The sequence below is a fragment of the Oncorhynchus nerka genome, linkage group LG12, assembly GCF_034236695.1.
Source record: "Oncorhynchus nerka isolate Pitt River linkage group LG12, Oner_Uvic_2.0, whole genome shotgun sequence".
NCBI classification, from domain to species: domain Eukaryota; kingdom Metazoa; phylum Chordata; class Actinopteri; order Salmoniformes; family Salmonidae; genus Oncorhynchus; species Oncorhynchus nerka.
Genome location: NC_088407.1, coordinates 44177247 through 44205184, shown reverse-complemented (window position 1 = coordinate 44205184; position 27938 = coordinate 44177247). Strand labels below are relative to the sequence as shown.

Here is a 27938-nt window from a genome sequence, read left to right as displayed (position 1 = left end):
ACCGCAGTCAGTGGGCATGGGGGCCGAGGCCACCTGGTGGATGGTGGGGCGCGCTACACCACCGTGGGACAACGTGCTGTGACGGCCCAGGTCAGTGTCCCCCTCTGAAGACTGTGGCACCGGGACATCCTCTTTGGTCATCTCCCACCCAGGGCCTATAGACACACAGACAAGAGCAGAGTAATAAATACGGGTCATGATAATCTACCAATCAATCAAAAGTTTTAGGCTACATCAGCAGTTATCACATGTGCTGTACATTTCAGATGACTTGTCAGACCAGAAGAAAAAACACCATTGGCCTACATGCTACATTGTGACTGATTGTGATAAAAACGCCCAGACACTAGCTCAGATCTTACCATCAGAATCCATCTAGCCTAGTACCATTTCATCATCATTGCTATCAAAGCAGAACATAAATGAGAAAATGGGTGGCGGGCAACGGCATGCAAATAAAAAGGTCTGATTCTCCTAAACGAATGGCCTTAATATTTATATGCACAATTGCTTTTCTAACAGGAATTCTAAAAGGTTTTAGAAGGTCACCTGGTCCAAGTCCAACACCACTGCATGGATTTTGGGCCACACCTGTCTTAAAAAAATATATACTTAGTGGAAACGTTCAACCACTACACATTCTGTGGTTGTTTGTGTTGGATTAAAAACCATGTTAGAAAATGTGGTTGTATAACTACAGGGTCCTTTCCAACTGACTAGAATAAAAAAAGAGCTACTGTGTACTAATATACCACAATTCCGGTTTCAACAGAATTAATAGTGGAAAATAGGGATATGTAAGCCCTGGTGTAGAGCAGACCCATTTAATAGTGCTGACTCCAACCAACAGCACATACAGTGAGCTCCAAAAGTATTGGGACAGGGACACATTTTTGGTTGTTTTGTTTTGGCTCTGTACTCCAGCACTTTGGACTTGAAATGATACAATGATAACAAGATTAAAGTGCAGGCTATCTTCATCCATATCGGGTGAACCATTTAGAAATAGTCCCCTCATTTAAGTCGACCGAAAGTATTGGGACAAATTCCCATATGTGTATTAAAGTATTCAAAAGTGTAGTATTTGGTCCCATATTCCTAGTGCGCAATGATTACATCCATCTTGTGAATATTCAAACTTGTTGGATGCATTTGCTGTTTGTTTTGGTTGTGTTCAAAATGATTTTATGCCCAATAGAAATGAACTCTAATGTATTGTGTGATTTCGGAGTCACTTTTATTGTAAATAAGAATAAAACATCAAATTGTATTTGTCACATGCGTGGAATACAACAGGTTTCACCTTAGAGTGAAACGCTTACTTACAAGCCCTTAACCAACAATGCAGTTAGGAAATAAGAATATATTTACTTTACTAAACTAAATAATAAATAAAGAGCAACAATGAAGAGTAGCGAGTAGCTGTTAATCTATGTTCTTAGATTAATGAGGATGCTTAATTCATGAATTACAGATAGTACTGAATGAATGGGGAATAATGACATGTGAAAAAGTTAGCATACCCCCAACACGTGCTAAACTATCACCATTACAATAACAGGGGAGGTTAGCATGTCTTGGGGGTATGATACTTGTGCTTCTGTAATTTTCTTACTCATCATTACTCATTTCAGCACTACTTTACAAGGTCACTTTACAAATTAACTTGATTAACCTGTACCCCGTACATTGACTCGGTACCAGTACCCCCTGTGTATAGCCTTGTTATTGTTATGTATTGTATTACTTTTTGATAGATTGTTTTTTTCACTTTAGGTTTATTTATTAAATATTTTATTAACCCTATTTCTTGAACTGTTGGTTAAGGGCTTGTAAGTAAGCATTTCACGGTAAGGTCTACAACTATTGTATTCGGCGCATGTGACAAATAAAATTTGATTTGACTATCCGTACTCATTGTAGCATCCACATTGTAAATGGACAATACACCAATCCTCTCCAACCTGGCATGGTATAATTTGATATGGAACCTTTTCTTATTTTCAAATCATATATAAGTTTATTTATCGCGTGCGCCAAATACAACAGGTTACAGTGAAATGCTTACTTACAAGCCGTAACCAAGTGAAATGTATGTTTAAAAAAAGGTTTTAGATAAACAATAGATAAGTAAAGAAATAAAAATAAAAAAACTGTAAAATGACAGTGAAAATAACAGTAGCAAGGCTATATACAGGTGGCACTAGTACAGAGTCAAAGTGCGGGGGCACCGGTTAGTCATGCTAATTGAGGTAATATGTACATATAGGTATAGTTAAAAGAGATTATGCATAGATGATAAAAAGAAAGTAGCAGTTGTGTAAAAGAGGGGGTTGGCGGGTGGCGAGACACAATGGAAATAGTCCAGTAGCAAACCGCCTGGTGTAGAGATCTTGGATGGCAGGCAACTTAGCCCCAGTGATGTACTAGGTCGTACGCACTACCCTCTGTAGTGCCTTGCAGGCCGAGGCTGAGCAGTCCCATTACCAGGCAGTGATGCAACCAGTCAGGATGCTCTCAATGTTGCAGCTGTAGAAACATTCAAGGATCTGAGGACCCATGCCAACTCTTTTCAGTCTCCTGAGTGGGAATAGGTTTGTCGTGGCTTCTTCACAACTGTCTTGTGTTTGAACCAATCTAATTTGTTGTTGATGTGGACACCAAGGCACTTGAAGCTCTCAACCTGCTCCACTAGAGCCCCGTCGATGAGAATGGGTCACACTCGGTCCTTCTTCTCCTGCAGTCCACAATCATCTCCTTTGTCTTGATTACGTTGAGGGATAGGTTGTTATTCTGGCACCACCCGGCCAGGTCTCTGACCTCCTCCCTATAGGCTGTCTCGTCGTTGATCAGGCCTACCACTGTTGTGTCGTCTGCAAACTTAATGATGGTGTTGGAGTTGTGCCTAGCCATGCAGTCATGGATGAACAAGGAGTACAGGCGGGGACTGAGCACGCACCCCTGAGGGGCTCTAGTGTTGGGGATCAGCGTGGCAGATGTGTTGCTACCTACCCTACCCACTATGGTGTTGAATGCTGAGCTGTAGTCAATGAATAGCATTTTTGCTTAGGTGTTCCTTTTGTCCAGGTGGGAAAAGGCAGTGTGGAGTGCAATAGAGACTGCATCATCTGTGGATCTGTTTGAGCGGGATGCAAATTGGAGTGGGTCTAGGGTTTCTGGGATAATGGTGTTAATGTGAGCAATTATCAGCCTTTCAAAGCACTTCAAGGCTACGGACGTGGCTACCTGCCAGTTGGTCAGAACATGCCCGGAGCACACGTCCTGGTAATCCATGTGGCCCAGCGGCTTGTGAATGTTGACCTGTTTAAAGGTCTGACTCACATCGGCTACGGAGAGAGTGATCACACAGTCGCCAGAACAGCTGATGCTCGTTGCTTGCCTCGAAGAAAGCATAGAAGTGATTTAGCTCATCTGGTAGGCTTGTGTCACTGGACAGCTCGCAGCTCTGCTTCCCTTTGTAGTCTGTAATAGTTTGCAGGCCCTGCCACATCCGACGAGTGTCAGAGCCGATGTAGTATGGTTCGATCTTAGTCCTGTATTGGCGCTTTGCCTGTTTGATGGTTAGTCGGAGGGTATAGCAGGATTTCTTATAAGCTTCCGGGTTAAAGTCCCGCCCCCTGAAAGTGGCAGCTCTAGTGGCAGCTTTAGCTCAGTGCGAATGTTGTCTGTAATCCATGACTTCTGGTTGGGGTATGTACGTACAGTCACTGTGGGATCGATGTACTTATTGATAAAGCCAGTGACTGATGTGTTGTACTCCTCAATGCCATCGGAAGAATCCCGAAACATATTCCAGTCTGTGCTAGCAAAACAGTCCTGAAGTTTAAAACGTGCTTCATCTGACCACTTTTTTTTTATAGACAGAATCACTGATTCTTCCTGCTTTAATTTTTGCTTGTAAGCAGGAATCAGATGCATAGAATTATGGTCAGATTTGCCAAATGGAGGGTGAGCTTTTGTTTGCCCTCTGGTTGCGCATTTAACATGCTGATAGAAATTAGGTAAAACTGAATTAAGTTTCCCTGCATTAAAGCTATTTGACAAAGAAGGGAAGAGATGGAGTGCTGCATCAGATGACCTGGCCTCCACAATCACCCGACCTCAACCCAATTGAGATGGTTTGTGATGAGTTGGACAGCAGAGCGAAGGAAAAACAGCCAACAAGTGCTCAGCATGTGGGAACTCCTGCAAAACTATTGGAAAACATTCCAGGTGAAGCTGGTTGAGAGAATGCCAAGTGTGTGCAAGCCAAAGGGTGGCAATTTGAAGAATCTCAAATATAAAATATTATTTTGATTTTTGGTTACTACATGATTCCCTGTGTTATTTCAAAGTGTTGATGTCTTTTATTATTCAACAATGTAGAAAATAGTAAAAAATAAAGAAAAACCCTTTAATGAGTTGTAGGTGTGTCCAAACTTTTGACTATTACTTGCTTAATTAACGTGATTCATATTATGGTGTTTCTATTCCATGAGTAGGTGTTCACTCACCTCGACATCATCTTTTTTTAAAGTGCAAGGACGTGTCCGAATCCGTATCACTTTCTACAGTGAAAAGTCGTAGCCGCTGTGGCGCAGTTATTTTTAGTAAAATAAACGCATAACCGGAAACGGGGTAATGGTTGATGACAACAGCCACGTGAATATGACAACAGGTTGTTAGCAAGTTCATTTTGCGATTTTGACAAAGATATTATTGTGAGTAAAACAAGGCTATTTGCGGCTGCTATAGTAATGTAAAGACAGGCCGTTGATGGCCGCTATGGGTTCTAAAGGGTTAACCTCTCTGGCGCCGGCGTTCCGCTAGTGACCCACCTCCATAACATCCGGTGAAAATGCAGAGCGCCAAATTCAAAATACAGAAATAGTCATAATAAAGATTTCTAAAAAATACAAGTGTTATACATCGGCTTAAAGATTAACTTCTTGTTAATTCTTCCACTTTGTCAGATTTCAAAAAGGCTTTCCCGCGAAAGCATACCATGCGATTGTCTGAGGACAGCGCTCCGCTTACGAAAGCATACGAACATTTTGCAACCAAGTAAAGGAATTACAAAAGTCAGAAATAGCGATAAAATTAATCCCTTACCTTTGAAGATCTTTATATGGTTGCAGTCACAAGAGTCTCAGCTACACAATTACATCTTTGTTTTGTTCGATAAAGTCCCTCTTTATATCCCAAAAACTTTGTTGGCGCTTTTTGTTCAGTAATCCACTGGCTCAAAGGCGGTGAAAACATGCAGACGAATACATCCTAATAGTACCGGTAAAGTTCGTCGAAACATGTCAAACAATGTTTATAATTAATCCTCAGGCTGTCAATTGTTTAAATAATCGATAATATTTCAACCGGATAATAGCGTATTCAATAGAAAGGAAAAACAACGAAGGGCGCTCACTCGGTCACACGCGCAAACCAGCTCTGCATGATTCTACAGTTCACAAGCCTGAAACAATGTCTAAAGACTGTTGACATCTAGTGGAAGCCATAGGAACTGCAATCGGGATCCTAACCCATTAGATAATCTATAGGCATTCAATTGAAAACTACCCACATCAAAAAAATCCCACTTCCTGACATATCAGTTCTGTTATACTCGCAGACATTATTTTAACAGTTTTGGAAATTTTAGAGTGTTTTCTATCCAAATCTACCATATATGCATATCCTAGCTTTTAGGATATGACTGACACATGTAAATCAGGAGTTCCAAAGGGGCAGTCCCGTTTTAGTTCTCTTATGTACTTACACAGAAAGTAATATTTGCATGATTTAGCTTATTCATTATTTGTTTGCTATCATTCATGTGACTGACCAATACTGGTTCATCAATTTGTAAGTCGCTCTGGATAAGAGCGTCTGCTAAATGACTTAAATGTAAAATGTAATGCATGTGGCAGACCAATACCTCACGAGGCTTCTTCTCTCCAAGTTGAGACCTTGAAACTGAGATATCATTCTCAAAACAAGGGGTTGGGCACAGTGAGGATTTCTTCCAGGTGTTCAATCAGTCAATTGCATTAACACAAATGGGTTATTAGAAAAGCATAAACATTTCCATCACACACCCCTTTGAGCAAGATCAAGTTATTTATTATACTTGGGATGGTGTATCAATACACTCAGTCGCTACAAAGATACAGGTGTCCTTCCTATCTCAGTTGCCGGAGAGGAAGGAAACCCCTCAGGGATTTCACTATAAGGCCAATGGTGACTTTAAGAGGTCTTTGTTGTATTGTTTCAGGTAGAATCTACTTAAAAGCTATAAAAGGCTACATATCACATATATTAACTCAATTACTCTCCTAGTATAGGTTCTTTATTGGTGCCAATGGAAATGCCTACAGCAGCCAGGTGGCACCACCTGGGTAACCACACATCCTGCCTAGCCCTACTGAGAGAGAAACGGAGACATTTTCCACTGCAACCTGTCCTCTTTGATGCCAGGCAAATAAAGACACGCACACAACCACACACTAGTCTCAGAAAGCCCTAGGTCTGATCATTGTTAATGAGGGAGGCCACCCCTCTGCCTAGGTAGACAGACTACACACAGACACAAAACTGGGATTCCTGGCTTTTGATTAAAAAAAATATATTAAAAAGTTGATAAAACTGTTGCCCCAAAAAATGACAGAGAAAAAAAATCCCATTTCAAAATAATGCTTTTTATTCATTGATGGTAATACATTTGACCATCATGATCAATGGCCTATAGTTTAATTTGCATAATAAAGTGGAATTAAATTGGTGTGTGTATATTTTTTTTAGGCTACATGATGAATATCTAACACAACTAATCACACACGCACAGCATACAGAGCCTTTTGAGCTGGATTTCCGCTGCAGCTCCTCAGCTGGTTGCAGTTGGAGTAAAACATGTGCTTTTATAAGCCCATTCATTGACAAACAATTCTAAATGCAATCCCATGTCAAAAACATTTTTGGTGCACACTTAAAAAGAGCTAGGCCTACTATTTATTTTCCTCAACTGGTAGCCTAATTGAAGTGCGCCTCCCATTCACAATTCAAGTGCAGGCAACAGGCTATCGGAGCGTCACCACCACTTTACAATGTGAGCTAGAGGCAGTACGCATTTTGAAAACACAGCCCTACTTAATTGTTTGAAACCTGACTCTTTTACATCATATTATGAGGCATGTCTTACCTTGCTTCAAAGTAGTCTATAGGCAAATCCCACCATTTAAATGGAGGCAATTATTTTATAAAGACTTCAAAGGCGGAGCATGAGTTTCAAGTTTGGGGAAGCTTACAATTTATCATACCATTTCCACCGATCTGCATGCCAGTTATGATTTTCATATGCACACTTTCGTGGAACAGTTTAATTTCAATATAACGTTTTTGTTTCTTTAAATCACTCACATGGTTAAAAACGTCTTACGGCTGAAATCCTGTTAACGGGATCGATATGACAACAGCCAGTGAAAGTGCAGGGCGCCAAATTCAAACAAAAGAAATCTCAATTTTTAAATTCCTCAAACATACAAGCATTATACACCATTTTAAAGATACACTTGTTGTTAATCCCACCACAGTGTCCGATTTCAAAAAGGCTTTACGATGAAAGCATACCATGCGATTATGTTAGGTCAGCGCCTAGTCACAAAAAACAGCCATTATTCCAGCCAAAGAAAGGAGTCACAAAAAGCAGAAATAGAGATAAAATGAATCACTAACCTTTGATGATCTTCATTAGATGGCACTCATAGGACTTCATGTTGCACAATACATGTATGTTTTGTTCGATAAATTCATATTTATATCCAAAAATCTCAGTTTACATTGGCGCGTTATGTTCAGTAATGTTTTGCCAACAAAACAAGACATACAGATACCCGCCATGTTGTGGAGTCAACAGAAGTCAGAAATAGCATAAATATTCACTTACATTTGATGATCTTCATCGGAATGCACTCCCAGGAATTCCAGTTCCACAATAAATGTTTGTTTTGTTCGATAAAGTCCATCATTTATGTCCAAATACCTCCTTTTTGTTTGCGCGTTTTAGTTCACAAATCCAAATTCACAAGGCGCAGGCATTTAGTCCAGACGAAAAGTCAAAACAGTCCCATTACAGTTCGTAGAAACATATCAAATGACGTATAGAATCAATCTTTAGGATGTTTTTATCAAAAATCTTCAATAATATTCCAATCGGACAATTCCTTTGTCTTCGGAAATTAAAAGGAACGGAGCTCGCTCTCACGGCCGCGCGAGTGACTAAACTCATAACATTCTGCCAGACCCGATTAAAACAGCTCTTATTCGCTCCCCCTTCATAGTAGAAGCTTGAAACAAGGTTCTAAAGACTGTTGACATCTTAGTGGAAGCCTTAGGAAGTGCAATCAGACCAAATTTACACTGTATATTGGATAGGCAATCACTTGAAGAACTACAAACCTCAGATTTCCCACTTCCTGTTTGGATTTTTTCTCAGGTTTTTGCCTGCCATAGGAGTTCTGTTATACTCACAGACATCATTCAAACAGTTTTAGAAGCTTCAGAGTGTTTTCTATCCAAATCTACTAATAATATGCATTTCTTAGCTTCTGGGCCTGAGTAGCAGGCAGTTTACTCTGGGTACCTTATTCATCCAAGCTACTCAATACTGCCCCCAGCCCAAAGAGGTTAATGATAAAAATCTGAAATAAAATGATACAATTCTAAAAGTTCAAATTAAACTAATGCGAGAGCACCAGCCTCTGCCATATGGACACAATAATAAACCGTGATCCATTGGCGGCTAAAGAAATGAGCGCATGGAACTCAAAGCCTATAGGCCAATGCAGCAGTAGACCTATAAACTTCAATCTTCAAATAAGTCAAAATACATAAAGCCGACAAATAAAAACTGTAAAAAAATATAAGGAAAATTCAGGTTCTTTCAATTGCATTTCTCTCTTTACTCAGCCTGTCCGCCTCCCTTTCTATGTGTCTTTACTTGAGCTACTCCTTTCTCCATTACATTTGTTTAGTACCGATGATATATCTCATGGGGAACTAATAAAAATAAACAATCCTAGAATTTCTAAGCAAACAGCTGGAGGCAGGGCTTTCTCCTATAGAGCTCCATTTTCATGGAATGGTCTGCCTACCCATGTGAGAGACGCAGACTCTGTCTCGACCTTTAAGTCTTTATTGAAGACTTGTCTCTTCAGTAGGTCCTATGATTGAGTGTAGTCTGGCCCAGGGGTGTGAAGGTGAACGGAAAGGCACTGGAGCAATGAACCACCCTTGCTGTCTCTGCCTCTAACCCTATTACGGGGGCTGAGTCACTGGCTTACTGGGTGGCAGGTAACCTAGTGGTTGGAGCGTTGGACTAGTAACTGAAAGGTTGGTAGATTGAATCCCTGAGCTGACAAGGTAAAAATCTGTTGTTCTGCCCCTGAACCGTCCCTAGGAGGGGTGTGTCACTTGAGTGGGTTGAGTCACTGACGTGATCTTCCTGTCCGGGTTGGCGCCCCTTCGGGTTTGTGCCGTTAAAAGGAGATCTTCATGGCCTATATTCGGCCTTGTCACAGGGTAGTGAGTTGGTGGTTTGAAAATATCCCTCTAGTGGTGGGGGCTGTGCTTTGGCAAAGTGGGTGGGGTTATATCCTGCCTGGTTGGCCCTGTCCGGGGATATTGTCGGACGGGGCCAGTGTCTCCTGACCCCTCCTGTCTCAGCCTCCAGTATTTATTCATGCAGTATTTATGCTTGGATCAGTGTGTTATATCTGGAGTATTAATCCATTCTTATCCGGTGTCCTGTGCGAATTTAAGTATGCGTTCTCTGATTCTCTCTCTCTCTCTCTCTCTCTCAGAGGACCTGAGCCCTAGGACCATGCCTCAGGACTACCTGGCCTGATGACTCATTGCTGTCCCCAGTCCACCTGGTTGTGCTGCTGCGCCGGTTTCAACTGTTCTGCCTGCGGCCTGTTCACCAGACGTGCTACATTGTAGAGGTCGACCGATTATGATTTTTCAATGCCGATACCGATACCAATTATTGGAGGACCAAAAAAGTCAATGCCGTATTTGTAATAATGACAATTACAACAATACTGAATTAACACTTATTTTTACTTTATATAATACATCAATAAAATCAAATTAGCCTCAAGTAGATAATGTAACATGTTCAATTTGTTTTAAATAATGCAAAAACAAAGTGGTGGAGAAGAAGGCTCTGATCAGGCCCTACACCCAAACAAGGGCACTGCGTTCATCCACCTCTGGCCTGCTCGCCTCCCTACCACTGAGGAAGTACAGTTCCCGCGCAGCCCAGTCAAAACTGTTCGCTGCTCTGGCCCCCCAATGGTGGAACAAACTCCCTCACGACGCCAGGACAGCGGAGTCAATCACCACCTTCCGGAGACACCTGAAACCCCACCTCTTTCAGGAATATCTAGGATAGGATAAAGTAATCCTTCTCACCCCCCCCCCCCCTTAAAAGATTTAGATGCACTATTGTAAAGTGGCTGTTCCACTGGATGTCTTAAGGTGAACGCACCAATTTGTAAGTCGCTCTGGATAAGAGCGTCTGCTAAATGACTTAAATGTAAATGTAATGTAAATGTAAGAACGTAAAAGTGCAATATGTGCTATGTAAGAAAGCTAACGTTTCAGTTCCTTGCTCAGAACATGAGAACATATGAAAGCTGGTGGTTCCTCTTAACATGAGTCTTCAATATTCCCAGGTAAGAAGTTTTAGGTTGCAGTCATTATAGGACTATTTCCCTCTATACCATTTGTATTTCATTAACCTTTGACTATTGGATGTTCTTATAGGAACTTTAGTATTGCCAGTGTAACAGTACAGCTTCCGTCCCTCTCCTCGCTCCTCCCTGGGCTCGAACCAGCAACACAACGACTACAGCCACCACATCGAAGCAGCGTTACCCATACAGAGCAAGGGAAACAACCACCCCAAGGCTCAGAGCGAGTGAAGTTTGAAACGCTATTAGCCCGCGCTAACTAGCCAGCCATTTCACTTCGGTCACACTTCGGTTGATAGGTTTGAAGTCATAAACAGTGCAATGCTTGACACACAACGAAGAGCTGCTGGCAAAACGCACGAAAGTGCTGTTTGAATGAATGTTTACGTGCCTGCTTCTGCCTACCACCGCTCAGTTAGATACTTAAATACTTGTATGCTCAGTCAGATTATATGCAACACAGGACGCGCTAGATAATATCTAGTAATATCATCAACCATGTGTATGTAGTTAACTAGTGATTATGATTGATTGTTTTTTATGATAAGTTTAATGCTAGCTAGCAACTTACCTTGGCTTACTGCATTTGTGTAACAGGCAGTCTCCTTGTGGAGTGCAACGAGAGAGAGGCAGGTCGTTATTGCTTAGGACTAGTTAACTGTAAAGTTGCAAGATTGGATCCCCCGAGCTGACAAGGTGAAAATCTGTCTTTCTGCCCCTGAACGAGGCAGTTAACCCACCGTTCCTAGGTCGTCATTGAAAATAAGAATGTGTTCTTAACTGACTTGCCTAGTTAAATAAAGATTAAATAAAGGTGTTAAAAAATATATATATATATTTTTAAAAACGGCGCCCAAAAATACCGATTTCCGATTGTTATGAAAACTTGAAATCGGCCCTAATTAATCGGCCATTCCGATTAATCGGTCGACCTCTACTACATTGTCCTGGACCTGCTGTTTTCGAATCGCTCTCTCTACCACACCTGCTGTCTCCAACTCTGAATGCTCGGCTATGAAAAACCAACTGACATTTACTCCTGAGGTGCTGACCTGTTGCACCCTCTACAACCACTGTGATTATTATTATTGTTTGACCCTGCTGGTCATTTATGAACGTTTGAACATCTTGGCCATGTACTGTTATAATCTCCACCCGGCACAGCCAGAAGAGGACTGGTCACCCCTCAGAGCCTGGCTCCTCTCTAGGTTTTTTCCTAGGTTCCTGCCTTTCTAGGAAGTTCTTCCTAGCCACCGTGCTTCTACATCTGCATTGCTTGCTGTTTGGGGTTTTCAGCTGAGTTTCTCTATAGCACTTTGAGACAATGGCTGATATAAAAAAGGATTTATAAATCAATTTGATTGATTGATTGATTGATTGGACAGCCGAGCCATTCTGGAGAGAGACTAGCCTATATTTCCATCAAACTCCCCTCCTTCTTGTCTCAAGATTTTAAAGAATACTCAAGACATTATCTTCATACATATTTTAGATGCTTTTCACTGACAGCTGAAACTCAATCAGCTAGGCCTATTGCCATGTGCTCTGCCCAAATTGCGGGCTTCACAAATTGGCATGATATGAAACAATCCACAGCTATATAAAATAAAAATGGACTCCTATGTGGCCAAGTCATGCTTTCTGGTGAAATATTTATGTATAGACAGGAGTAATTATATTGTTTAGGCAAATGTATTTCTATTTACTCCTCATATGCCATTTCTCTCCTGTTCTATTGGTTTTCATCACATTTCTTTCACTGTCCAAAAGCCAAAGGCACAATCCTAGTCATATTAGCAGCCCATCCTAGTTGTTGCATCTTTAGATTCCCCCTCTTTCTACATTTCCAAATTAGATTTTATTTTCTGTCACATATTAAACAACTCTCACCAGGTGCAATGTTTAGGATGGAGTTTTCCCCTGAATTGCATTTTGTCAAATGTTTGAAAATTAAGTTTATTGGCTGCTTCATAACAGGAGTTGCGTGTTCTGTTAAAATGAATTTCCATAATCTAAATATGATTTATGTCATTCTGAGCAATGTGGGTGGACTCCCCAATGCATATGGGTCTTTACATTTTTCAAATGGCCAGTAAATTAAAAAATATTCCAGGTGACATGGTCTGGCACTACATTGTCCTTTCGGGATTTTATTATTTTACTTTATTTAAGTAGGCAAGTCAGTTAAATAACAAATTCTTATTTACAATGTGGCCTACCTCGGCCAAACCCTAACGACGCTGGGGCAATTGTGCGCCGCCCTATGGGACTACCAATCACAGCCAGTTGTGATACAGCCTGGAATCGAACCGGGTTCTGTAGTGACGCCTCTACCACTGAGTTGCAGTGCCTTAGACTGCTGTGACATTCGGGAGCCTATATCTGAACTCAATATCTGTCCAACAGAAATTAACACGTCATTGTGGCAGCAGTTAGCAATAGGGACTCCAAAGTGGGATAGCTCTTTGACTATTAACCAGGCCATCTATACAATTACCAAAAGCCCTGTATAGCCTATTTGGGTGTTTTGTCATTTCCCGCTAGCTAGTTAGCAGCAGCAAGATACATGATAATCTTGTCAATATACGTTCACAAATCAGCACAATGGATCCTGGTGAAGCGTGAGCTGTAAATATCATATGCATTTTATCAACTAGAAGACTCAATAGTCAGATTCAACCCGGTCTAAACGAAAACAATATTTCGACTAGACCGGGTTGCTAGCTTAGTCCATTTCATTCAAACAGGCTCTGCATCAGTAGTTGACGCTAACTACACAAGTTACCAATTCACATACACTGCTGATCATTTTCGCAGATACTAGCTACGGTGTCATTCACGAGTAAATTATGATGCTTACTCAAAATATTAAATGGATGACAATGATATGAAAAGGTAACGTTAATTTACGCTCGGTTAGCTAGCTACACAACTGCATGAATGGCCACAGCTGATCAGGCCAAGCTTGCTGCGCTTAAAAACAACAACAAACCACAACCTCGTACCAATTTACTACTCTAGCTATTGGTGCAATGTCAAACACTTTAGGGAGAACGACATACAGTACCTAGTCTTCCTATGGAAAAGGTAACCGGTGAGCAATCTGTCTATGTATTTGGTCCAGGATGCTCATGATGATGAAACAAAATTCCTCAACTCGATGTTAATGTTGACGTGTGTGTTGTGAGAAACAATAGTGGAATCTGCGATTCGGCTTCCAAATAAAAGTCCCACATTGAAACGAATGCAAACCGATAAAAATAGTGAAATCAAGCCACAATTGTACTAGATAAGGCTAAAACACGATTTTTTTAAGCAATAAGGCATGAGATCCCAGGATTTATCATGTGATAACTCCACATCGGGCCTATGATAATCCCCAGATTTGAGGACCTTAAACTGACATATGGAATTGTTTTAAGATGGTCATACAATGGATCATGTATCTTTTCTATTTATTTTAGTTTTTTAACCTGTTTTCTCCCCAATTTCATGTTATCCAATTGGTAGTTACAGTCTTGTCCCATTGCTGCAACTCCCGTACGCACTAGGGAGAGGCGAAGGTCGAGAGCCATGCGCCCTCGCGAAACACAACCCAACCCAACCAAGCCACACTGCTTCTTGACACAATACCCACTTAACCCGGAAGCCAGCTGCACCAATGTGTCGGAGGAAACACTGTGCACCTGGCTACTGTGTCAGCATGCCGCCATAGGAGTCGCTAGTGCGTGATGGGACAAGGTCATCCCTGCAGGCCAAACCCACCCCTAACCCGGACGACGCTGAATTGTGCACCGCCCCATGGGTCTCCCGGTCACGGCCGGCTTCGATAGACACACTGCGCCACTCAGGAGGCGATGGATCATGTATCTATTTGATTTTGAAATGTAGGACCCCTTTAGGTATAAAAATATATTTAAAAAAATATTTGATAAAATATTGAATTTGGCCTTTACTACTATAGCCCATAGAAACGCACTGAAGAACACATTCATAAATGTCAAAAAAAGACAGTAAAAAAATAAATCATAAGGAATAAGGTTTCTGTGTCTGTCCTATATCTAGGAGAAATAACAAACCTCAGGAAATATATATCGTGTTTTTTTTTACACATATTTAACCCCTTTTTGGGTAGGCACAAAACTACCTCCATATACTTCCATAAATTATTTAAACCGGTACAGTTTACCTTCAGAGGAGTTGTGTTCATGAGTCTCTTTTTCCATAGAGTGGTCATATTAGTTTGTAGGCCAAACCGTTCGGACGCGACAGATGTTTTCGTGAGAAGGATGTCTCATGATCTGACAAACACTATAGTAGCTCGGCCACCTTCCACCGCAGATGCGGAAGGTTGCCATATGCGGATTGAGACGTCTCTAGATTAAATTGACAGATTTTGATGGGGATTTTTTTGTTATGTTACTTAGATTGACGCAACGGTACATCAATAGACTCTAGACAAATTACACAAATATTAGGATTGTAGCTCTTATTGCGGAACTTGAACTGTGCGAAATCACCTCACTATTCAGCCTATTGTGCGTATTGGACATTCATATTGTAATGTACAGCTGATTTTGGGTCCATGAAATGGGGTATCGGTTTACTCAGTGACACTCAGAGAATAGAACTGTAAAGATGTTTCACAAATATTAGTGTCGTAGCTTTTATTACGGGTCTTTAACAGCAATAAATAACATTTGATACTTTTTCCCGTTTGTAATAGTTTCAATTGAAACTTTTATTTTGAAGGCGAACCGCTGATGCCGCTATTGTTGTTCACAGCATACTTATGTTCCAAAATGCGCACTTCCGTTTTGCGTTCTCCGGTTCTTTCAGGCTCGGTGGAAGATGGTAAAGTCAGAACGTACCGATTGTAGCTGTTGCTTTAAACTACCCTGGTCGTTGTACATTCAAGCCTAGCACTGCGCAGCATTATTTTCAGCGTCAAACCGCTAAATGTTTTCAGAGCCGCTATCACATAAATTAGCAGCGCGCCAGGCTGACAGCACGCTGTGGACGGGCAGATTTTCTTCGCGTTCACTAACTCGTAACCAAAGAAAAAATACAATTTAGCTACGCGTGTGATGTGACACCAACCCGTCGTAGCAAACGTCTGTCAACTTGCTACTGAGACTGAATGTGTTTGACTTGCATAGAGTGGTCATAATATGGATTATGTGTATAATCCGTTTTTTGACGCAAACCAACCTGTTGCAAATTTAACATGAATAGCCCATAGTCTACATAATATTGTCTTGTCCATTGTTTTGTTTTTTAAGAAAACCAACACAAATGTATCAGCGTTTGTGTATTCATTTGAGAGTTCAATTCACTTGCTAAAAATAAGCGCATCAGAACTTCCCAGTTTATTCTCATTTAACAGCCTGGGGCACCTGTGGCTCAGAACACATTTTATGATCTGAGGGGTGGAGCCTTTGGTTACTTCACCACAGACCCTGTGTTATAAAGTAGGCAAAGGCTCCACCTCTCAGTGACCACCTAGGTGAGGACTCAAAAGAGAAACCTGCACATACAGAGAGTACCTCAAGACAAAACATTCCTATGAGGTAAGTGTTAAATCCTTTTTTTTTTTACATCCTTATACCATTAAGTTGATCTCCTTATAACATTATACTGTTAACAAATGTATCTTTCAATTTCTTCAGAATACAAGGGTGTATGGGTTAGTACCCACATCAATGACAACATAGAATTCAAGTCAAGTTTTTCAGTTGTCTATACTTGTGAATTCCAGGTACATTTCCATAGATGAGTTGTTAAATGGGTTATGTATTCCCCAGCTTGTTAATATCATAAATTTTAAAAATTACATGAATTTACCCTCTGTGCAAGTTCCACCCCTTTCTGTTCCAATTTGCTCTCTCAGACAAGGCTCACACCTCGGGAAGGACTCCCTTCACAGGGAGTAGGGAGGTACAGGTTGTCAGGGCTAGTTTTGGTCCAGGGGATAATGCTGGTTTCTGTATGGGGTTAATGCAGTGGAACATTGCATTGTAATGTTATTTTGTTTTGCAGGCAGACGCCAGTACCAGTATGGCAGAATTCATCAAGAAGACTGTGTTGGATGAAACCCCCAGTAGAAGGGGATAAAAAGGTTGAGGTCCATGTGATTAAAATAAAAACATCACACAATTACTAAAGAAAACACCTGGAGGACCTAAGCCTAAGGCTTTCTGGTAGTTTCTGAAACACTCCACACACAAAATAAATGAAAAAGGGAGCCTGAATGTGGTTAAATGCAAGTTTGTTACAATCTTCTCATTTGGTTTGGCAAATTGTGGGGAAATGCCATGCACTTGTAACCGATGTGAAATAGCTAGCTAGTTAGCGTTGGTGCACGCTAATAGCGTTTCAATCAGTGACGTCACTCGCTCTGAGACCTTGAAGTAGTTTTTCCCCTTGCTCTGCAAGGGCTGTGCATTTTGTGGCGCGATGGGTAAAGATGCTTCGAGGGTGACTGTTGTCTATGTGCAGAGGGTCCCTGGTTCAAGCCTAGGTAGGGGCGAGGAGAGGGACAGAAGCTATACTGTTACACACTCAAAACAATTAACAAAACTACCAGAACAGTTAAGGTCAGATGGCTTTTCATAAAGTAAAGAAGTACTTTATGGTCACACACGTGTTTAGCAGATGTTATTGCGGGTATAGCGAAATGCTTAGTTTTCTAGCTCCGACAGTGCAGTAATATCTAACAGTTTCACAACATATACCCAAAATACACGGAAATCTAAGTAAGGAATGGATTAAGAATATATACAGGCTGGGCCTCCCGGGTGGCGCAGTGGTTAAGGGCACTACTGCAGCGCCAGCTGTGCCACCAGAGACTCTGGGTTTGCGCCCAGCCTGTCATAACCGGCCGCGACCGGGAGGTCCGTGGGGCGACGCACAATTGGCCTCGCGTTATCCGGGTTAGGGAGGGCTTGGCCGGTAGGGATATCCTTGCCTCATCGCTCACCAGCGACTCCTGTGGCGGGCTGGACGCAGTGCACGCTAACCAAGGTTGCCAGGTGCAGTGTTTCCTCCGACACATTGGTGCGGCTGGCTTCCGGGTTGGATGCGCGCTGTGTTAAGAAGCACTGCGGCTTGGTTGGGTTGTGTATCGGAAGACGCGTGACTTTCAACCTTCGTCTCTCCCGAGCCCGTACGGGAGTTGTAGCGATGAGACAAGATTGGATAACAATTGGATACCACGAAATTGTGGAGAAAAAAATTCAAAAAATAAAATTAAAAGAATATACACAGTTGAAGTCAGAAGTTTCCTTAGGCTGGAGTCATTAAAACTAGTTTTTCAACCACTCGATAAATTTCTTGTTAACAAACCACGAAATTGGTATCATCTCGTCAACTTGGCCTGGCACGGCTAGTGCAGGGATTATGATTTTACATCCGTAAACTGCGAAGTCAAGATCATACATCGCTTTAGGGGTAAACTGATGACCACCACGGCCAACAATAACTACATCATCAGCCAAATATATTTTCATGTCCGGAGTGGAATGTAAAAAGGCTTGCTTCGGCTCCCTTACTCCGAGTGCATGCCGTTGACCCACTGTCAATCATTGCTTTTAGTGTAGGGCCATTTCCAATAGAGACTGGTGTGTAAAATAAACTGTCAGCTCTTGGAATTCTCTGTGTCATTTGAAAAATTACAGTTTTGTTGTCAGGGATACTATTGCTGTAAAGCTTGTATAGGGACTCAAAATCTTCCATATCATCAGTGGTGGTGTTGGGAGGTTTACTCTCATGATCAATTTTCGTCTTCGGAAAGTTGCATCTAGAATGGTGAGCTGAATCACACTGAACAGTCTATTCTCACGGCAATGAGTGAGAGCAGAGTAAGTGCAATCTTTGCACACAGAACAAGGTGTGGCATTCAGGCCTTCAATCTTGGGTAGATTACTAGCAGTCCGTTTCCCTGAGATTTGAGCTGGTCTAAGGCCCCACAGCATTACCTTCTCTAGCATATCAATTACTCTCTCTAGAGCAGTGATCTGAGCTCTTAGGTTGCTGTGGCTCCTGTATATCTGCGGCTGGGACTGAAGTGGAACTAACCTCGACTCTGTTCACTGTGATTCTCTCACTTGTTTCTCTGTGTACTTCTGCGATGGCTTTGAAGCTCATCTCTGCATGGTAGTCGTTTAACACATCTTGTACTTCAGGTGCAGACCACTGGTCAATTGTTTTGGATCTGAACGTGAAGGCTAGTTCGTTGCTTGGGCAGTTCCTGATGAACATGTGTGTGATGTCTGTGCTAAGATCTTAATTTGCCTTACCCTGTTCCTTCAGGCCTTCTGTAGCAGTGTCTGCTGCACGGTTCAGTCTTAGCCATTATTCATATGGATCCTCCTGTTCTTTGAGTAGATTTGTGTAAAAATCTTGAAGTGGGATATATGAGTATTGACTGCAGCTAAAATGCTTCCTGAGGACACTATAGATGGCATCTGGAATGTCAAGAATGTCAATGTCACTGTTCTTGATTCCGATTTTGACTACATCTTTTGCTCTTCCCTTCAGATGGATGAGAATCTGTTCGGCTTGCTCCTCTATTTTCATGTGCTCCTTTTTAATATAGTTTTTCATGGCCTCTTCCCATTCATCAAAGGTAATTGTGTCTGATCTCCCCCTCTAAAGGAAGGTGGTTCTTAGACTTTTCTTTGGGTGACTACTTGGACTTGGGAGAAGTCTAGAACTTGGCTAACTGGAGGGTCAGGTCTCTGTCTTGGTTCACTTTGGCTTGTGGCTGTAGCTCCTGTTGGGCTACTAGAGCTGAAGTGCAAGATAGGACAGCAGCTAGCTGATAGCATTATCTGTTGGACTATGGTACTCATCTGGCCTATTAGCACTGAATCATCTTTGTGGTTAGGAGTGGAGGTGCTAACAACATGGGGCCTAGGTGAGTTGACTAGATGATGACCATGAGAAGCTGCATTGTCCCCACTGACTAAAGGAACTTCCCCTGCAATTTCACTAACATTGACATCACCACACACACACACACACAAGGACTACCAGTTGGGAAAGGAATAGGTGACCTCAACACACCTCTTCCCCTACCAACATTGACAGGTGTAAGCAGATCTGAACAATCAATACGGTTTAAACTCATTGTTGTAGCTCAAAATGAAAGAAAAAAAAATGTAACAAATGACAGATGTATCTGTGTTTCCTCTCGCTGCCTATAGACAGAAGATAGGACGGCTCCCAGTTCGATGAGGAACACCAATCTTGATTGATGATCCGGGTCACAGCACCAATGTGCCCTTCCTGGTCCCGTCCGTGAGTCAACACAGGAAGGAGTAATGGAATTATTTTATTTCCAAAACTACAATCATGGGACACACACAGTATGGATGAATGATGAGTAGTAGCCGGGATATAAACAGCAATCCCACAGCAATTCTCCATGTATCTGCTGTATAATATACTGACAAAAGAACAATTGAAATGTCTTTCAAAGTCATAGTGCATTTAACAATAATAAAAAAAAATATTGTTTCCATGTGTAATCTCATATTCACAACATCAGAATAAACTATCATCCTTTTTAGTATCAAAAGAAATCAAATTAACCTAAAATTACTCTGTCACACTTGTGGCGAAGAAATATAATGTACCACATATTTTCGTCAGCTAACAAAACCAGGCTGATACGCTGGCTGGTGCTCATGAGTTTATAAAACATATATTTTATATATTTGTCATAAATTACCTGCAATGATGGGACACACACAGTATGGATGAATGATCAGTAGTCGACAGGATAAAAATGGCACTCTTAAAGAAGATGCATTCGTTAGCTAGCATAAAACTCACATGGCAAGTAACATATAGAGTGGCTTATTTGACGCTAAACCAACAACATTAATTACTAAACATAAATTGCTAATGTACGAGGTAAAATGTGGGTTTTATGATTTAATGTCAACTTTATATATTTCTGTCCCTAGACCATTCAATTTTCAACTCACCAACAGCAATTCTCCATAATTCTGCTGTGGATTACCCAGAATCGCATACCTTTATCACTGTGTTAGACAATGTAAACACAGTAATCCACCAGGAGGTGGCATAATGTCCATTTTATGTTGGAATTTAACAATTGAATCATACTGTTACAAGAGCAACTGTTGACAATTTGCAGAGCCTCGCTGTATAGTGGAAAAATGGGAAAGGTTCAGGATTGGAGGAATACATGACCAGGACAGTGGAGGATGACCTGGTGGAAATGAATAATAAATGCTGCTCATGCTGCAAAGAATTTCCACTGTGTTGTTAGCAGATGCTGAGACGGTACAACCTGCTGACTGATGCATACCATATACTTGGCCTTGGATACCAGTTCCTACTCACCCTCTCAGTTACCCAGGTAGTTCCTACACACCCTCTTTTACCCAGGTAGTTCCTACTCACCCTCTCAGTTACCCAGGTAGTTCCTACTCACCCTCTGTTACCCAGGTAGTTCCTACTCACCCTCTCAGTTACCCAGGTAGTTCCTACACACTCTCTGTTACCCACGTAGTTCCTACTCACCCTCTCAGTTACCCAGGTAGTTCCTACTCACCCTCTGTTACCCAGGTAGTTCCTACTCACCCTCTCAGCAACCCAGGTAGTTCCTACTCACCCTCTCTGTTACCCAGGTAGCTTGTGAGTGAAGTTTCTCTACCTTAAAGTATATCAAGAGCACTCTCTCACAAGAACACCTAGAGGCCTTCATGCTGATGGCCACCGGGAAGGAAATCCTAATGGCCCTGGATGCTGACATGGTGATCCATAGAGTTGCAGAGAAAAGCCAGCTGTTGTGACATATTTCCTATAACTTGCTTACTTACCATTATTTTACTCCTACATTTCTAATGTCTCTTTTTCCTGTCTTTGATATTGCTGTCCAATACTTGGACAGAGTAAAGCCAGCCAGCTGACCTTGAGCAGCAGTTAGACAGTTCTATGTTTCAGTGAGTATTGTGGATATTTTAGCATCTCTTTTTTACTCTAAGCTTCAGGTGATGTAGATGAATCATGACTCATGATGGCTTGTTCTGCTCTCTTACAGGTTACGTTCTATGTTTGGAGAGGTGTTCAACCATTGTTTTTTAGAAGGTGTACTCCCATGACTTAAAGCCAGCCAGCTGACCCTGATCAGGAGTTAGACAGTTCTATGTCTCAGTGAGTATTGTGGATATTTTAGCATCTCTTTTTCACTCAAGGCTTCATGTGATGTGAGGTTGTTCAATCATGACAAATTCAGTGTGTTTTCTGTATAGGTTTTATAACAATGTGCAGCATTTGTGTGGGTGCGTTCCGCAGCCTTTTTAAAGTAGTACTGCAATGGTGATCAATGGTTGTGATGCAGCTAGGTGGTTGTATTAGGGACTGGTCGTGTGTGCATTCGCAGGGCGGCCGTGGGGGGCCAGTTCTGGTGGGCTGGTCTGGATCAAAGTCCTGGGCCGTTTTCTACTCCCAGTCCATCCCTGAATGTATGTAATGTATTGTCATAAAACATTTAATTATAATGATAACATTCACCTAGGAATTCACTTGTTGAAGGCCACAGGACTAAAAATGATCAAATTCAACAACCATCTCCATGTTACTAACAAATATAGTCATGGGTGGTAAATGCTACAATTCACTCGAAAAGGCAAGGCACACAGGGAAATTATATTGGGGCTTATTTTTTATACACCTCAAATGTGAACCCCCTACAGGATCACAGTGACTCTATCGGTTTAAGTGAGGACTACAAAATCACTTTAAGTAACTGTACTCAGATATACTAAGTGCAATGGGTTTCCTCAAAAGTTTTGAGTAATGACAGGGTTTACAGTGTATGATCAATATATTATGCAAGTTTGATTTACATTTTAATAATTCTACTTTTTCTGTATTTAAACTATTTTATTTTGTTGTGAAATTAATCTTGCTGCTCTGTGTGCCACTGACTTCTTTACCTTTTGGCCTTGTTTTGCATATATTTCTATAATCCTTATTATACTGTATTTATTATTATATATATTTATTCCTCATTTGTAAATGTTGTTTATGGACTCACGTTGTAAAATATCTGTTTATTTTTCCCCCTTCTGGAACAATAAAGACTTACTGAACTGAACATTTGAACATACTTTTGTTACCATATTTCTGAACTTGCTTATTAGCGTCTCACTCCTCTCCTCACTTGTTTCTACCCTCTTATCTCTTCTCTTGTCACCTTTTGTGTAATATATTGATCCAAGTGAGGCTGAAGTACAGTCGACCAGAGAATAGAATTAAAGGTGTTCCCCTTTCAGGCCCACTATTAATAGAGTCCTCTTGGGAAGTGTGGGTATATCAAGATTCAGGGCCTGAGCTACAGACAGTTAGATTTGGGTGTCATTTTAGGTGAAAATCAAGAGGTGATTAGACACTCTGAAGGTGAACTAAAATGGTCTTCAACAAAGATTTAAAAGACTTAAACTTGAACTTAAGCTAGGATAACAATATATATTTGGTGGCTTGTTTATGTAAGGTAAAACAAGAGGTATGCCTAATGACAAGGCTGGTGAAAACTATAAACAAGAAGTATTAAGAAAACTGCATGTAACACCAGATCATGGCTATACAGTACATATCTTCAGCATCGACATCCTTAATAAGAAAGTCCCTAACTTCAGCAAGAGCAATGACTTCACGCATGGAGTTGGGCCTTTTACTCAGTAGATATACATTTGATCTGATAATTATATTTCAAAATAGGAAAAGCACTCGAACATCTGAGTCGGCTTGCGTGGGAATAATTAGATTACATCTTAAAGAAAATAAAGACCCGCACACTGCCCTTGCCAGTATCACTTAAGGTTTTTATACAAAGGTACAGGCGTCCTTTCGAACTCAGTTGCCGGAGAGGAAGGAATCCGCTCAGAGGCCAATGGTGACTTTAAAACAGTTACAGGGTTTATTGGCTGTGATAGTGGGGTCACTGTAGGGGTGCCTTGTACGGTACATGCATTGTACCATTAGGTATGGGCACACAGGTGTCCTCTTGCGTTTCGTACCTTAAAATAGTCAATAGTGTATCATAGGCCTTTTTATGGTACCACCACAGTGACAAAGCCATAGGTACCTTGTAAGTGGCAAAAATGTATCTCTTCTCAATATCAGGTCCCTAACACTTAACAATCTCTCTGCCATCACTCTTCTGACACCAGTGGAGCAAATTCAAGGGGAACCCCAACCAGAAATTGAACCTGGGTCCAGCGATTGTCAAGCCACCACCTTAACCATTACACCAAGAAATCCATACCAAGGTTCACTACAATATTATTTACAGCTCTTCATTGTCACATTCTTATGTAAGCCAGGTTGGCGTTTATAGTCAAAAGAGCAGGTTGGCGTTTATAGTCAAAAGTCTTGCCCTGGAGGCAGAACTGACCGTAAAAATGTATGAAAACTAAAATTATCAAATCATTTGGTCATAATTTAAGGTTAGGATGAGGCACTTGGGTTAGTCAGGTTAAGGTTAGGTTTCAAATTAAAATATTGCATGACCTTGTGGCTGTGCCAGCTAGTGACCACTCTGCAGAGCTTCCTCGAGTACAGGTATTCCCAAACTGGGGTACAATGCTGTTGGGGGAACGCAAAATAAAAATATGATTCACATTTAATAATACAAATGTGTATATATACACAGACACCTCACAAGTCCTCAACTGGCAGCTTTATTAAATAGCACCCGCAAAACACCAGTCTCAACGTCAACAGTGAAGATTCGACTCCGGGATGCTGTCCTTCTAGGCAGAGTTGCAAAGAAAAAGCCATGTCTCAGACTGGCCAATAAAAAGAAAAGACTAAGATGGGCAAAATAACACAGACACTGGACAGAGGGACTCTGCCTAGAACGCCAGCATCCCGGAGTCGCCTTTTCACTGTTGACGTTGAGACTGGTGTTTTGCAGGTACTATTTAATGAAGCTGCCAGTTGAGGACTTGTGAGGTGTTTCTTTTTCTCAAACTAGACACTCTAATGTACTTGTCCTCTTGCTCAGTTGTGCACTGGGTCTCCCACTCCTCTTTCTATTCTGATTAGAGCCAGTTTGCGCTGTTCTGTGACGGGAGTAGTACACAGCAATGTTCGATATCTTCAGTTTCTTGGCAATTTCTCACATGGAATAGACTGATGAGTTTCAGAAGAAAGTCTTTGTTTTTGGCCATTTTGAGCCTGTAATCGAACCCACAAATTCTGATGTTCTGGATACTCAACTAGTCTAAAAAAGGCCAGTTTATTGCTTCTTTAATCAGGACAACAGTTTTCAGCTGTGCTTACATAATTGCAAAAGGGTTTTCTAATGATAAACTTGGAATAGCTAACACAGCGTGCCATTGGAACACAGGAAGGATGGTTGCTGATAATGGGCCTCCGTATGCCTATGTAGATATTCCATACAAAATCAGCCGTTTCCAGCTACAATAGTCATTCACAACATTAACAATGCCTACAATGTATTTCTGATCAATTTGATGTTATTTCAATGGCCAAAAAGTTACTTTTCTTTCGAAAACATGGAAAGTTTGAGGTCTAAGTGACCTCAAACCTTGAACGGTAGTGTCTGTGTGTATATATATATATATGTATATTTGTTTTAACATATGTTTTTCTTCATATTTTCAAACAGTCCATTTATATTTTCCAATGGGGATATACATGTGGGTGAGGTTTTTATCTCACCTGAGTAGCCTCGTTTCACTGCCAAAAATAACATTCAACCATCTAGTGTGTTCAGCGAAATAACGACACAATGTCAAATACAGGTATCGCAGTCAAATAATTAGCATCCAATCACATTAACCGTTACTCTCTCACAGGAATTCCACCAAACGTAGCTGCTGCTCATGTTGGTATCTGTACTGATGGAGCAAAAGCCATGACAGGGAGACATAGTGGAGTGGTAACGCGTGTGCAAGCAGTTACTCCCGACACCACTTGGGTACATTGCAGCTTCCACCGAGAAGTTCTTGCTGCCAAGGGAATGCCTGACAGCTTGAAAGACGTTTTGAACACTACAGTGAAAATGGTTAACTTTGTTAAAGCAAGTTCCCTAAAGTGTTGTGTATTTTCTACACTATGCAATGATATGGGCAGCGACCATTAACACTTTTACAACATACAGAAGTGCGCTGGTTATTAAGGGGGAAAGTATTGACACGTTTTTTTTAATTGAGAGATGAGATTACAGTTTTCTTTGCTGACCATAATTTTCACTTCAGTTTCTCACATGACTGGCCTATCTGGGTGATGTTTTTTCTCGCCTGAATAATCTGAATCTAGGATTACAGGGACTCTCCGCAACTAAATTCAATTTGCTGGACAACATTGAGGCTATGATTAAGAAATTGGAGCTCTTCTCTGTCTGCATTAACATGGACAACACACAGGTCTTTCCATCATTGAATCATTTTTCTGTGTGCAAATAAACACAAACTTACAGACGATGTCAAATGTGATATAGTGAAGCACCTGAATGAGTTGGGTGCGCAATTACACAGGTACTTTCCCGAAACGGATTACACAAATGACTGGATTCGTTATTCCTTTCATGCCCTGCCTCCAGTCCACTTACCAATATCTGAACAAGAGAGTCTCATCGAAATTGCAACAAGCAGTTCTGTGAAAATTGAATTTAAGCAGAAGCCATTGCCAGATTTCTGGATTGGGCAGCGCTCAGAGTATCCTGCCTTGGCAAATCGTGCTGTTAAGACACTGATGCCCTTTGCAACCACGTACCTACCTACGTGAGAGTAGATTCTCGGCCCTCACTAGCATGACAATTAAATACAGGCACAGACTGTGTGTGGAAAATGATTTAAGACTGAGACTTTCTCTAATACAACCCAACATTGCAGAGTTATGTGCATCCTTTCAAGCACACCCTTCTCATTAACCTGTGGTGAGTTATTCACAATTTTCTATGAACAATAAGGTTTTATATGTAAAATGGTTATATAAAGAGCAAAATTATTGATTATTATTATATTATTAATGGTGCCCTGGTCCTTTAATAAGAGCTCTTTGTCGCTTCCCACGAGCCTGGTTGTGACAAACACACTCATTCTTATGTTCAATAAATGTATCGAATAGTGTGTGTGTGGCAGGCTTACAATGATGGCAAAAAAACAACATTTGAGAGTGCGCTGACCCTGGTGCTAGAAGGGGTATGCAGCTGGAGGTTGAATGTTTGAAGGGGTACAGGACTATAAAAAGTTTGGGAGCCACTTCTCTAGTACAATAGTAAGCTCATTAAATACCAACCTGCTTATAAAGCAGACATGCAAAAACAAATATTAACTTCAACTAACGGGTGGCCAGAAAGAACTAACTGAAAGTCACTTCCCCACTAATCCATACATCCACCCTGTTAAACAGAAATATAGCGTCACCGTACCCATTTTGTTGCGAGTGTGTGATGAGTGTACCTTTATAAAAAAATATTATACTAGATAATCTGTGCATGTACCCTAAAACGTCCCGAACAGTACCATTGGAGATCATTGTGTGTACCACTGAAGGTAAAATGTGTATTTGATATTTTTGTACCCCAGGTGTCAGGTGTGTGCATACTGGTAGCGATGTCAGGTGCAGGAGAGCAGGGAGTTGTGAACAGGCGCACACTTTATTGAGGCAGGAGAAACCAACAGACGGACGCAAGTGCGTCAAAACCTCCAGCCCCTAGGCAAAAGTGCAAAACGCTCAAAACAGTCACAAATAATTTTAACAATAAACATCTTCGTGAACAACACGGTATAAGCAAACCCTTCTGGCGCGTCAACATTTAACACGTAACAAACAATTTCACACAAAGACATGAGGGGGAACAGAGGAATAAATACTTGCAGTGTGATTGGGGAATGAAAACTAGGTGTGCAGGGAAGAAGACAAAACAAATGGATCAATGAGAAATGGAGCGGCGATGGCTAGAAAGCCGGTGACATCGACCGCCGCCCGAACAAGGAGAGGAGCCGACTTCGGTGGAAGTCGTGACACCAGGGAACAATGCTGTAGGTCAACAATTACTTTTTTTCTGAGAGTGTAGAATAACCAGCTATTGGTTGCAAGTATACTTTGGATTACATAATGTGCATGAGCAAAGCCGTTCAGGTTGAGTTCAGTTGAAAAACCCACTATTGGTTCATCTGTTGT

At 41.3% G+C, this 27938-nt stretch overlaps 1 protein-coding gene and 1 long non-coding RNA gene across 7 annotated transcripts in view; one reads left to right on the top strand and one right to left on the bottom strand.

The window, feature by feature from the left end:
* The window catches only part of LOC115138262 (CAP-Gly domain-containing linker protein 4-like), a 92159-nt gene extending 78234 nt beyond the window's left edge, over positions 1-13925 (bottom strand). Inside the window, exons 1-2 of one of the 4 annotated variants that reach the window (XM_029674937.2) lie at positions 13813-13925; positions 3-155 (exon numbers count right to left, since the gene is read on the bottom strand). In XM_029674937.2, the coding sequence (XP_029530797.2) occupies positions 3-141 (139 nt within the window). In that variant the 5' untranslated portion in view covers positions 142-155; positions 13813-13925. Of the gene's footprint in view, positions 1-2; positions 156-7936; positions 10463-13812 lie in introns of those variants that run through there. The other 3 variants (XM_065025611.1, XM_065025610.1, XM_029674938.2) reach the window with 3 other exon arrangements.
* Positions 13926-15548: 1623 nt separating this feature from the next.
* LOC115138260 (uncharacterized) lies at positions 15549-22890 on the top strand. 3 transcript variants are annotated; one of them, XR_003864914.2, is made up of 6 exons: positions 15549-16315; positions 16785-16863; positions 19952-21135; positions 21670-21721; positions 21820-21932; positions 22162-22890. It is a non-coding gene; the product is annotated as an uncharacterized LOC115138260 (long non-coding RNA). The 3 variants fall into 3 exon arrangements; XR_010465357.1 differs by having other exon boundaries at positions 19952-21315; XR_003864913.2 differs by having other exon boundaries at positions 19952-21721.
* The last annotated feature ends 5048 nt before the right edge of the window (positions 22891-27938 follow it).